Source organism: Cloeon dipterum, chromosome 1 (genome assembly GCF_949628265.1).
Source record: "Cloeon dipterum chromosome 1, ieCloDipt1.1, whole genome shotgun sequence".
Lineage (NCBI taxonomy): Eukaryota > Metazoa > Arthropoda > Insecta > Ephemeroptera > Baetidae > Cloeon > Cloeon dipterum.
Window position 1 is genome coordinate 26597397 of NC_088786.1, and position 12769 is coordinate 26610165.

Consider the following 12769-nt stretch of genomic DNA (forward strand, 5'->3'; position numbering starts at 1 on the left):
GAGACGCATTATCTGGAGCAAAGTTATTACATCGTTGCAGGAGTGATGGTAATCGCACGCTTCAACTTATAACAAAAGAACTGTAACGAGAGAGCAGCGGCAATACGCCATGAAATGCGTAGTTCATCGAAAAGATTTCCTCCGGCTAATGCGTTTTACAAAAAAAAGCGAGGCTAGCAGTCCGCAACATTTTCTACTTTGTGGCTTTCCCCTGAGCAAGTGTCGTAAATCAAACCCAATCGTGGAGCCACTCAAACTTGTCGGACGGCGAAACAAAGTGCCCCGAATCGATGCGGTAGAGCAAGAGAGAGCGCGTGCAATAAATAACCAATCAACGTGGACACTCGCTTTTTCAAATCGAGAGAGCTGGCTCATGTAGGCTGTGTTGGTCTTTTTTCAGGTTCCTCAGCGTGAAGAAGTGGCTGCTGCGGAAAAAGCACCAGATCGAGCTGGCCAGGAAGCGTGGCTGGAAGGGCTACTGGGTGTGTCTCAAGGGCACCACGCTACTCTTCTATCCGTGCGACTCGCGCGAAGGCCGCTCCGTCGAGGCAGCGCCCAAGCACCTCATCATCGTCGACGGCGCCATCATGCAGCCCATCCCCGAGCACCCCAAGAGGGATCACATCTTCTGCCTCTCCACCGCCTTCGGGGATGCGTACCTCTTTCAGGTGAGCGTTTACCGCACGTGCATTTATTCCAATCCTCCGTTGGTGTAATTATTAAAAAAGCGAGCGGCTGGGGACACGACCTTTTTCCCAAAGAGGCCAAAAATTAAACTAAATTACTGCGAACGCTCCATGGGATTCAAACTCTAAGCAATGATAAGTTCTACTCTAACTTTTTTCTTCATCAAAATTAAATGGATAACTATTAATTAATGTAACAGGCATTCTGGTAGTCCTATTTGTCGTTCCGTGCTTCGAAACACAGTGCAATTTAATCAATTTATTTAATTATTTTGGGAATAATAAATTCCTAACTTGGCTCATCACCGACCTACATGAATTTTTTTAAATCACCATTTCGAATTTAAACGTCTCCCTGTTCACGTTACATTGTATTGCTTTTATTTTAATTGAGGACACACGTAATCACTGAGGGTTGGGAGTTTTAAATATTGTTTTTGTTTTACAAAAAAAAAAATAGACTTATGCATACTTCCGTGGAGACGTTTTCGCCTTCTTTATTATCCGATAATTTTAAAAATAAAATAAATTTTTTAGAAGAATCTCAGTCAGGTCTTTGTTATGTGTTTTTATTCTAAATGAAGTTTTATTCTTCAATAGTAGTTTAAATGAAGAATACACTATATCTTTAAATTGAGTGATTCATACTCATTTGTTGTTTAAATGTGAATCGAATGCACAGAATAATTAATCCGTAGATGATTATGTCGAGAATTTTCATCTCACTTTATTCGTTGCCCAAATCAAGTCGAAGCGGATGCTAATATTTTGATGGAAGGGAACAAACTTATTCAATTTCCCTCCTGGCACAGTACGAAGTCTCGTTTTAGTTCATGTCGTTTTTGTGTGATCAGCGACTCGCAAAAAGCTGCAAATAATGCATATTTGAGCTTCGCAAGCTGCCGGACGTGGAAAACCTGGTGCCAACTTTGCAGCCTTTCATCCATTTGTCTTTTTTGCCAGGCCTTGTTTTTGCCAGCACGTTGCGTTTGACGCTGCTGCGTCATTTCCGCGCGGATGAAGCATCGTAAAATAGCTATTGGGATCATCGCGTATGAACCTTGTTACAGCGAAAATGATTTTCGCTGTTGTCGATAAGCCGTAAATATTTGAACAAACACGCGCATAAAACGGCTCGCAACGTGTAACGAGCTCTTCTTCGCCCTACAATCTGAGCCATAAAAGGATTTTTTCATTTACAGCAACGCAGTTCATAAGAGAGCTATGATCGATGTTTAAAAAGGTCAAATGGCCAATTCAGAAAAAGTTATTACTAAATGAATAGAAAATAACATACGCCCACGTTTGATGCGTTTTTCAGAGTTGCTTATTTTTAAAGTTGACTTCTATATTTTTAATCTCAATTCTGAGACGTATGAGTCATGTGGAAATTTTTAAAATTAAAGAAATGATGACGAAATGCGTACTGAGAATGCGGAGCTTGAGAAATATCCAGAAAAAACAAACAATTCATTATGTTGACCTGATTCTTTTAATTCTTCACAACGTATAAATATTTTCCCGTGTTGACAGGCTCCCTGCCAGGTGGAACTGGAGAACTGGGTGAATAGCATCCACTCGGCGTGTGCAGCCGCGTTCGCCAGGCACCGCGGCAAAACGGGTACTCTACACCTGCTGCAGGAGGAGATCTTCCGGTTGGATAAGGCCATTGAGTCGGTAAGTCGCACCTCTCAGCCCTATACTTGCGGTATGCAGCTGCCACAATACGCACGGCCTACTTTTTGTTCACCGCTACAATTTTTACAACGGTGTTAGTCCGACACAGCGTGAGATATGAAATAGGTCATTTGCATCGTTAGAAATTCATAGAATGCGTATGTTGAACTCAGCGTTGTGGAAATATTCGTGGTGCGGAAATTTTCTTGCCATGACTCCCTGAGACTTTCAAGATTTTTATGCATCTCTTTTAAGATTCCCAGTAGACTTGCTCATTCCGCCTTCTCTTTTTTATTATGTTTTTAGGATACAGATTTATCCCCAGGGGTGCATTTTTTACATATGAGCATTTTATATGTCAATTTTGGTGGGAGTGGCTAGGGTTTCATTTGATGCAATAAATTTAGGAAATCATCTCTCTCCTCTAAATTAGTAAAGTGTTAGTGTTTTCTAAGGTTTATTTGAAAGCCTCTCTGTCGTATACTCAACTATGGATATTGATTAAATTTTGTGTCCTGTACTGGTCTGCAGTACAAATTAACGGAATATTTCCTTCATTAAAAATACAGAAGTTAATATATGTAAATTAAAATCTCCGGAAGGTTTTATCCAAAATTTCTGACGATTTATCAGCACCTCACTCAAATAAGTTTTAGGACCATCAAAATTAATCACAAGTACCCTCTGATTTTTCTAATCGGGTGTGTCAACTTTCCAATATTTCTCTCTTTCTTCTAATTCCTATATGCCAAAAGCGATGGTTTTGTGTTTGAATTTCTAGATGATGGGTTTTACTCTTCAGAACTATATTTCCTATACTTCAGAACGGGTGAATTGCGATATCAGATCAGCCTTTTCGTACATCGCAACAACTACTCCTAAAATACGGTTTCGAATGCTACTCAAGCCAAGGTGCCCTTTATTGCAGGGACGGCAGCTCGACAGTGAAAAAGTTGAAAAGTTGGCGAATCGACTGCTCGAGCGGGCAAACGAGCAAAACAGGGCAAACTTTTGCCAAATCAAGCCGCCCGCCGGCTGCTTTATTTACTCGAGCAACGAGAGAGCTAGGCCGTCCGCCGGGCACATGCGTTGCGCAGGTTGCCTATCTCACGACCGTTCGACCCACACGATGAGTGCCGCAATTGCAGAAGCTTAGTCGGTCGGTCGGTCGGGCCGTTTCGAAGGACAATGGTGGCTCTGGCGTAATTTAATACACTGTGTGTACAATTCCTTTCTACCACAAAGATAAACGGCTGCAGCAACCGAAACAAACGGCGGATTGTTGTGGGCGGCTTTGCACACGCGATTAGTTTTCGTCGAGGACATTAATTTTCACGACTAGTCAACAGGACGGGCGCGCTATTCCCTTTTTGGCAGCTGAAATTATTTAACCACCATGAAAGTTGCAGCCTATGAAGCACTCAATTAAATGATTTGCCAACTTTTTGGCATGTTCTGGAAAAAAGATCGAATGAAGCAATTATTCAAACTTAATAATACATTTTTGTGCAAAGATCATTCTAAAGTGAGTGCCCAATATTTTCTTTTTGACTATGGCAAGTTCTTTTTTGAAATGGCGGGCATTATGATTGTGTAATTAAATTTTCTGTTACGAGAATCCGTTCCTGTTGCCACCCACACCAATTTTCTTCTATGTCTTTCAGAAAAGCAGAAATTGCATCGCAAGGAAAGCGAGAAGTGAGAAACACGAGAGGTGCACAAAAGAAAAATGAAAGTGGAGAGGAACTTTGCACGGATTCGCTCGCCTGCTTTCATGCCGGGCTATATTGTTGGCGAAATTGGGTTGCGTCTAGCTTTCCATTTCATATATAGAACCACTCCCTTTTGTGATTCGGCGACATTATTTCCTATATCAGGCCCTCTCGACTGATTAAAATCGTTTCCTTTGCTCTGTCGTCAACTGGACTGTATTTCCCTGTTTCTTCCGCCATCTCATCCTGTGATGACTTTCCTGAGAAAAAGGAAAGTAAATCAGAAGGAGCTTATCTGTTCACTGCAGAGATAATTCCTTTGCAAACAAAATGATGGAATAATCGCGTTTCCGCAGTCGGGCGAGGTAAATACACGATCCTCGCATGACGCAAAATAATTTTTCCGTCCGTGCGTAAGCTCCGTTCCCCAGCGAGTCTGACCGGGAGGGAAAGGTTAGCATTATTCAATTAGCCAGCTTTGGTTTCGGCAACCTTTGTATGGCGCTTCCGCCCCGGTCGTCTCCAAAATCTGTTCTCGGTCATTAAAAAATAAAGCGGGCATTGCTCTGGTTTGCGGTGCGCAATAACTTTTTATCACCAGCCCCGTGTGCTGAATGATGCACCAATATCAGTTCTCCATCGATCCCTCGGGGCCGCACCGCTTTCGTTCGACTCAACTCGCAGCATTGTCCACTTGCCGAGATAATCCACTCGTAAACCGCGCCATTTGGCTGATAATGATATGCAGGTTATTGAAGTGGAAAAAGTGAATTACCAGCTGCAGTTCGTGTGGAATCGGCTCCACTATAATATTTCAAGCGGCCTCCTTTTTCCTTAAAGTGCACCCCGTAAACACATGTAAAAAATTTAATTTCATTGCACGGTTCGCTAGCTGCAAATATCAAGAGCGTGTGAGCTCTCAGGCTTTAAATTTACGTAAGAAACTCCGCTAGCGATTTGCGCCCCCCGGCGCCGACAACTGACTGCACCCTCTTAAATAGCAGCTCGTGTAAAAGCTTCTCATTAGCGGGAGAGTCGTGTGCTCGTTTGCAACTCATGCATTAACAAACACTTAGTACTAGTTGCAATGATTGCACATGGCGTTGTTCTAATATTCAGCACTTTGTTTTCTGCCGGATGGAAATTGCTCTGCAGCAGTTTTGCCTTGTCTGGATGCACCGATAACTCACACTTAAATGATTTTATGCCAACTGGCTAAACTAATAATCTGGTCAAATCGTTAAGCTAGCTGCTTGCTGAGAATTTCTGCGAAATTAAATTAAACAAATATTTGGATATAAACATAAAATTTTTTATTTTTTGGATAAGTGCATGTTTATTTTTCATGAACAAATTTAGATTTGCCTTGAAAGCATTTTAATTTTTTCACAACGATGAGCTTTACATGACAGCAACATTATTAAATTTTTTAATACAGTAACATCTACAACCAATTTTAATCAGTTGTTAGATTTTGGCACTGCAGTCTGAGAAGCCTGCGACCAACTAGATTTGTTCTTATCACAGAAGAGAAAATGGTTAAAGTTTATCATGATTAAATGTGGGATGCCAGTAAAGTGAAATAAATTCTTAGGGTGGCTCCTTATAAGAATATAGACTCGTTATAAGTTTATCTTTCTCCCACAAGGGTACACTCACAGGCTCACAGGTAAGTTGCAATTCATTATGAAAACATTAGTTTTAAATATCAAAGATTCTTTTTTAAGAAGCAAAATTTTGTGTATACTTAATTTGAGGTTCAAATTATTTAAAGGAAGCCCAAAAAATAAAGTATGAAGTTAACTATTTTTTTAGAATAAATGCTTTTCATGAACTACGCTGTATTCAATCCATTTAGTATGAAAACAAGTCAGTATAAAAGGTCTCTTGATATTTGCTTGATGAAAATCTGAAACTGGTTTTATCTAGTACGCATCTTTCCACTTTGGTGCTCGTTTTATCGACGAACACATACATTTCCACCGTATAGCAGGTCCTTCCGCTCGACTTCCCACTGAGTGCAGCATCAAAAGCGTATTGGCCGTGCAAAATTTACGCTTCTCCCCTGTTATAAACTGCTGCCGACGTTATGAAAAGCGATATTTCGTTGCCGCCTTTCCGGTTTGGTTGGCGCCCAAGATGCTTTTTCCCGGCTGATAATTTTGCGGCGCAGTTGGCCAAGAATTTTGCAACAACTGCGGCTCGCATTTGTGTGTGGAACCGCGTTCGCTCGTTCGCTCCCTCCTGCCGATCTCTTTGTGCGCCGAGCGCGTAATTATTGCACCGCACCTGCCCCCGGAAAGTGGGGCAGCAACTAACAACCCCCGCGCCTTTTGTTGCCACCGCCGCGGCTGCTGCTGCAGCAATTTCCATCCACCGACATCAAAGGTGCTGCCGAGCGGAAGCACGATGCGTCTAATCAACTATTTTTAACTTTGCTGGCAAACCGAGAAGCAGTCAGGAGAAAAAAAGCCCACTGGACTGAAACGGCGACGACTGGATTATCGGTCTCTATTGTTTGCAGCAAAAAGTAGACTTGGAAATTCTCTGGCTCTTTGCAACATTATTGGAAGAAAAGGAATGAATTCAAGCAACGTATTTTCAACTGTAAAATCCAGTTAAAAATGCGTTCTCACAAGGCCACAAAAAAATCTAAACAAAAATTTAGCATTTTATGCCATGTTTTATAAGCCTGCTGGAATAAGCAGAGATGCAATAAAGTTTTTGGATCCAGGCTGCGTCGGGGGATGAAAGTTTCATTTTCTCGTTTTACGAGTGTCTCGAACAGCTACTAAAAACGTGTTTTTCGTTGCGCCAACCGAGGAAAAAACCGCTACTCAACCCCAGAGTGAGCACGGTTTCCTTCCTGTTGGCGTGCAACAAAGCCCCTTTGAATGCCGCCTGAAGGAAAGCGCTACTTCATTTCCAACTTGAACTCGTATAAATACGCACTCGAGCAAGTGCAGCGGTAAAATTGGCCTCGCTAAACTCAAGCTGTAAAGGGGTGAACTCGAGCTTCGACTCAGGGCGGTATTGACCGTGTGAATTTAGCGCAAGCGGGATTTACAGCGAGACAATCAGTGCACTGAAGTATTAACGTGTTCGACATTTGATTTAGGATTAAATTTAGCTTCCTTGGAAATTCCTCCGAGTACTTGCAGATACGCCTTGACTCAGTAGAAGTGAAGAGAAATTAAAGCTTGATTTGATCAAACGAAGCGACTGATTAAATCATGAAAGGGATCTACAATCAAATTAATTTTCGCAAATTACGTCGTGATTCTCGCATCAACTGAAGTTTTCTGGCTTAACAAATCCTCTTTCAAAAATGTTATCTTCCGAAATTAATTTTAATCACTCTCGCACTTAAAAGGCATTCTATGAAACACTAACCGTAACACGAAATCATAATTAAAATTCTAAACTAAACCAAAAATTTACGGAATTTATTTGAGAACTGTTTTTGAAGCGTTGTTGTTTTTATTTTTTCAGGACCACAAACTGAAACACATGGCTGACCTGCAGCAGAGCGTGGTGAGCGACGCAGAGACCAAGCGTCAGATCACCGGACAAATTGTGCAATGGGAGGAAAACTTGGAGCGGCTGCACTGCGAGCAATTCAGACTGCGATGTTACATGGCTTCCTTGCAAAACGGAGAACTTCCCAACCCCAAGGCAAGTGTTCATACTCAGAGAAACGCACAAAAGTGCCGCCCGTACTTTCCTTCCGGTGCCCTCCGTATGAAGTGTCTTCTCCTCCGCCCTCCCAGCCAACGACACGAGTGTAGAAACAATGCCTTTGTCGTCAGATGCTTTGCCCCTCACACTCGACTCTTGTCCATTTTCGGCGGCAGCGCTGTGAAAATTGGCAGGAAATGTCGGTGTTCTCCTTTGTCAACAAACTGGCAAAGTTTTCTCCCCGCAAACATCCTTCTGTAAATTTTCTCGCAGTTTGATTTCACAGAAAATGCCGCTTCGAGCCTTTTTTGAACGGAAATGCCTCTTAAAAGCTTTTGAACCCCGTAACAAATTAAAACGACGGGCTATTCTAAGAATTTGTAATATCTCGCGTTCGACTGTCTTACTCTCTGGGCGATGAAACAAAGTTTGACTTCAGCGCCCTCGTAAAGCAAAGAGGCCCGAATCGCTATCGTTCACCGTAATCATTAGAAGCTCGCGAAATACCAATACCACCAGCCCCTCTATTGCAGAAGAGTATATTTTCTGGATGCCTTTATCTGCTGACTATATTGCTCCGCATTTCCCTCGTTCTTGGCGTTCCTCGGCTCGCTCTAGATTTGCCTCACTTTTTTCCGTCTCTTTGGCCAGAGCGCAGAGAGTAAGGGAAAACAATATACGTCAAGGCAGCATCCGTCGATATCATAGTTCAACAAAGTGTATACGATCACGCTCATCAGACCGTATGATGAGGAAAGTGACGGCAAATCGCATCTTCCGCCAATTCAGCACGTTTCCATACCAACTCGCCGTCATTTTTGTTCTGTTTGTTCCCATTTCGGCCTAACTTAAATTATTCATACCCACCTGCGGACATAATATAATCCTGGCTCGAGTCGGCAAGAGCAATCGAGCATGCACAAAGTGAGATAGCGCCCAAGAACAAAGATATTCTCTAACGGCAAAGTTAGTTTGCCTTCTAACCCCCCTGATCTTACACCCTTCGTGACGGAATATGTAATAATTATTACCATCACCCGCGGGGATCAAAGCAGTCATCAGACCGTTTCGGTTGCAGAGTTTGCTGACCCACGTGTCGCGGGCCACCAAGAACACGCTCAACCGGCTCGGGGTGTTCACCGTGTCGTCGTTCCACGCGTTCATCTGCGCCCGCAGTCCCTCGCTGCTGAACAACCTGCTGGCCGGGCGCGGGGCCACCAAGCGGCGCGCCCCGATGCTCTCGAGGAGCAACAGCGGCTCCAGCAGGCGCTCAATGCAGCTCGGAGGCTCTGGCTCCAGGGAGGAGTCCAACAAGGCTGCCAAGGTTTTGCTTCCAGAAGGACAGGTGCGTAATCGAGTGAATGGTTACTAATATAATTGATTGTTTATTGCGTTAAAAGCGGAAATAATTGGGTCACGAAACGAATTAATTCTGGAGTGGAAAAAAACGATAGAGCCACTCGATGCTGCATTATTGCTCGCATTGTTTGCGTTGAGTAATTAGATATCCATTTAGAATCTCTATTGAGGATTTAACGAATTATTCAATTCAACTATGTTAATTTATAAAAAGATTACAAGTCATTACTGAAAATCAGTGGCAGTAAAACAAATCACATTTAGGATAATTTGTGCATTTTAGCATTAGCAAACAGCTCGCTGAAACTCTCAATCAAAATGGTAGCAAAACTTGTAAACCGGAAACAATTTAATCATTCTGCGTTTCTCATTAACGTCATTAACCGAGAGTATCACGTTTGTAATGATGGAGCACGGAGGTTGTTTCGATTCAGACCAATAATTATTTTTCCCCGTGCTATACACATTAAAAATAAATTGCATTGATCATGGGTTTCATCTTTAATGATCTAAATATGTTTTTTTTTCTTCTGCAGAGTGCCACAGTAATTTTAAGAGAAGCGATGTCTGTGGAAGAATTCTTAGTTAGTGCGTGTAGTCGAAAAAATTTGAATCCAATGGAACACTTTCTGCGTGTGAAGAAGAGGAAGGATATGGAGGATCACAACTATTTTGTACCGCACCGCACAGATTTGGTCGAGACTTATGTAGGTTTCCCTGCGACTTATTAGGCCGAAGATTGAATTTTATTCGTTTTTAGTTGCACACTCACGAGGTTGTAGAAGTGTGCGCCAAGATTTTGTACCAAGTGGAGCTGCAAAGGGCCACCCTGGAGCAGATGTGGGGCTTCTCAGTAGAAGCCGAGCTGATTGAGAACTCAGAGCGGCAGGATGAGTTGTGTTGCTACGTTAGCAGGGTGGAGGACAAAAGCGTTGCCATGCAAAACGGTGAGTTCATAACATACAAAATGCTATTCTCATTCCTCTCTTTGCCAGTCAAAGAGCACCCCCTATCAGTCCCTGTCGATAAAATCCACTTTCGAGGTAAAACCTCTGGCCCGGGCTTTTTAATTTAGAAAATCCACGAGTTTTGTTGAATCCCGAAAGCCGCAAATCGGGAGGAAAATCAAGTGCGGGAGAGTGAGTGTTGGATTGAGGTTGAAACTTGGTGGGCGGCTCGAGAATTCATTCATTCTCGGCCGAGCCGAAGAATGCCATTTGCACCCGACGTCTGCGTGCTTGTTTTGCAATCTCATTGGATATGCCATTAACAAGCAGGCAGCAAGGAAGAAAGAGCGCCTCGTGTCTCTTATACGCGGCGAAATGCTTTGCAGACACTCTCTCGCCCCACGCTGTTTGTTATACTTGAAAAGGGTTGCTAGCCCGATTAAAATCTCGCGCCGGCTGTGTACACACGCGTATACACGCGACGGTCGAAATCCAGGCTGCGCGCAGCAAAATAATATCCAGTCGCAATCTTGCACACGCGTTTTGTCGTTTTGTTGGCTGCTGCCTTTCATCCCAGCCCGGGTGGTCATCAAAACTGACGACTCCATCAACGCGCGCGCCGACCTTTATTTTGATAAGACAAGATGCCAGCCCCTTTTCCGCTTTGGCTGCTCAGCCTGTTCGAGACGTATGCGTTTTTTATGTGTGTGTACCCAGCAAAATGGATCTTTCGCGTTCTCTTTCTCTTCTTTTTGCGCATCAATCTTTTTTCCCTCGGAGAACAAGCTGCCGTTTCGTTTCTACAGCTGCCTTTAAGAATTCGTTCGCTCGTTGGAACTCGTATCTTTTATAATTGCGGCATTTTTGGCTCTCTCGCGATTTTTCGAGCAGAATTATGTGTGTGCAGCTGCTAGTGGAGGCGTCTTTTTCCGCTGCTGAGAAACGAAAGCTGTCTCTCATTTCTCCGGAGAACGTTGCTTTTAAACTACCACTCGCAAATGTTCAGTCGATGGCAGTCAAAACATCCCCTGCTTGCTAAAGCAGACTGATGTTGATGTTGAAACTTGCGAGTACGTTTCGCAATTTATCTGCGCCGCCTTGAATTTGTAATAAATCGCTTCCATCATTTTCATCCCATACATGTTCATGCTTTGATCTCGGCGGGGCGGCTCATTTTTGGTCCTTTCTCAGGAATCATTAAAGGCGATGAAATTATGGTTATAAATGGTGCTATCGTGAGTGACTTGGACATGATGTACCTCGAGAGTGTTCTGCAAGAGGAACTCGCCCTGTGCATGATGATGCGTTCGTCGCGTACCGAGCCGCCGGACATCGCCAACCTGATGAGAGGCACCACCGACGACATCATCGACAGCCTAGTGTGCCCACCACCTCCGTCAGACGGTCTCATCAGCGAGGAGGTCATCTCCAACCTCATAGTGCCAGCTCCAGGATGGGGTGAGAGCAGAATAAGTTGCATTTTTTCTTTTGCCGTTGATTACATTTAAATTTATTCTTTCCTCACTGCGAATTCTATTCGGCTTTTTATTTCCAAGAAAAAGCGATACAGCTACATAAGTTAAAATCCAGCGGGAAATATAGTGAATTTAAATTCTTTAAATTACTTCCAGTTTTCATTTAAATATTCAAAAACAAGACACGGCAAACAAAGAACAGCAAATGCTTTTTTTTAACTTTAGAAATTTAAATATTTTTCTACTTGAATAACTATCGTAGTTCCATAGACGCGGTATTCCAAAACAAAACACGCACTGCATCAAATGGAAAGATAGTGTCTGCTCTCATAAACAAAACAATTCTAGGAATTCTTGTCTCATTCCTTTTGTTGGAAACGTGAATCAAAATCAAACTGAAATTTCATTTTCTCTAGGTCATCATTGACTCGGCTTTAGTGGTCGATATCACTTTTATTCTGCCTGGGGAAAGCTAAGTGACATTTGATGTAATTGCCAAATTTTTGTTCCCAGCCAAGGAAATGTATTCGCCCGAGACGGAGAGTTCGCCCGTTCCCTCAAGTGAGGCGAGTAAAGCATCCAGGGCGAATTCGTTCGAGATCGACAATCTGCTCAAGGTAAAAGCCCGTTGCCGAGTGTAGCGGACGAGGGATAAGTACTCGAATTACTATGCATGCAATTTGCCCCCTGTCCTCCAACTGTATCAAAAGGTTCATCTCACGTCCTCCCCGTCTGAATCACAAGCGTTTTCTCTGTGCTCTTTATGTTGGTTTTGGGCGTCCAGTGAAGTCGATTTTTAGCAAGTCAAAAATACTAAGAATTAGACCAGACGGGTCATCCGATTAGTCCATATCATTTAGAATTCATTATATTAGCAGCTCCCTTCATTCAGTTTAGTTCATATCTTTTTTAATAATGGTGATTTAATTTTATTTTTGAATAGCTCTCAGGATAATGTTTGCTGAAGAAGAAATTTTGTTTTTGACTTGCATTTTTATGGCTCTCTGCGTGTTTCACCTCATTTTCGTACCAACTACCCTTCACAACACAATGAACCTTTTGCTGTAAATATCGAAATCAAAATCATCAGCATGTCAGCTCTCATTGCAAAACATTTATATACAAAATCCACTTGAAATGACTTGTAAATACATAAAAACCGCACAATCACACTCGACAAGAAATTCAATTCGCTCGAGCCGTTTTTGTGCCAATTTCGCATGTAGTGTGAACGG

At 42.7% G+C, this 12769-nt stretch overlaps 1 protein-coding gene across 11 annotated transcripts in view; it reads left to right on the top strand.

The window, feature by feature from the left end:
- sif (still life) overlaps window positions 1-12769 on the top strand; it is an 83356-nt gene that overhangs the window by 62203 nt on the left and 8384 nt on the right. For all 11 annotated transcript variants that reach the window (XM_065497433.1, XM_065497426.1, XM_065497427.1 and 8 more), the window contains 8 exons: window positions 401-668; window positions 2220-2363; window positions 7568-7750; window positions 8832-9098; window positions 9649-9819; window positions 9873-10059; window positions 11251-11517; window positions 12048-12151. In XM_065497433.1, coding sequence (XP_065353505.1) covers window positions 401-668; window positions 2220-2363; window positions 7568-7750; window positions 8832-9098; window positions 9649-9819; window positions 9873-10059; window positions 11251-11517; window positions 12048-12151 — 1591 coding nt within the window. The remainder of the gene's footprint in view (window positions 1-400; window positions 669-2219; window positions 2364-7567; window positions 7751-8831; window positions 9099-9648; window positions 9820-9872; window positions 10060-11250; window positions 11518-12047; window positions 12152-12769) is intronic.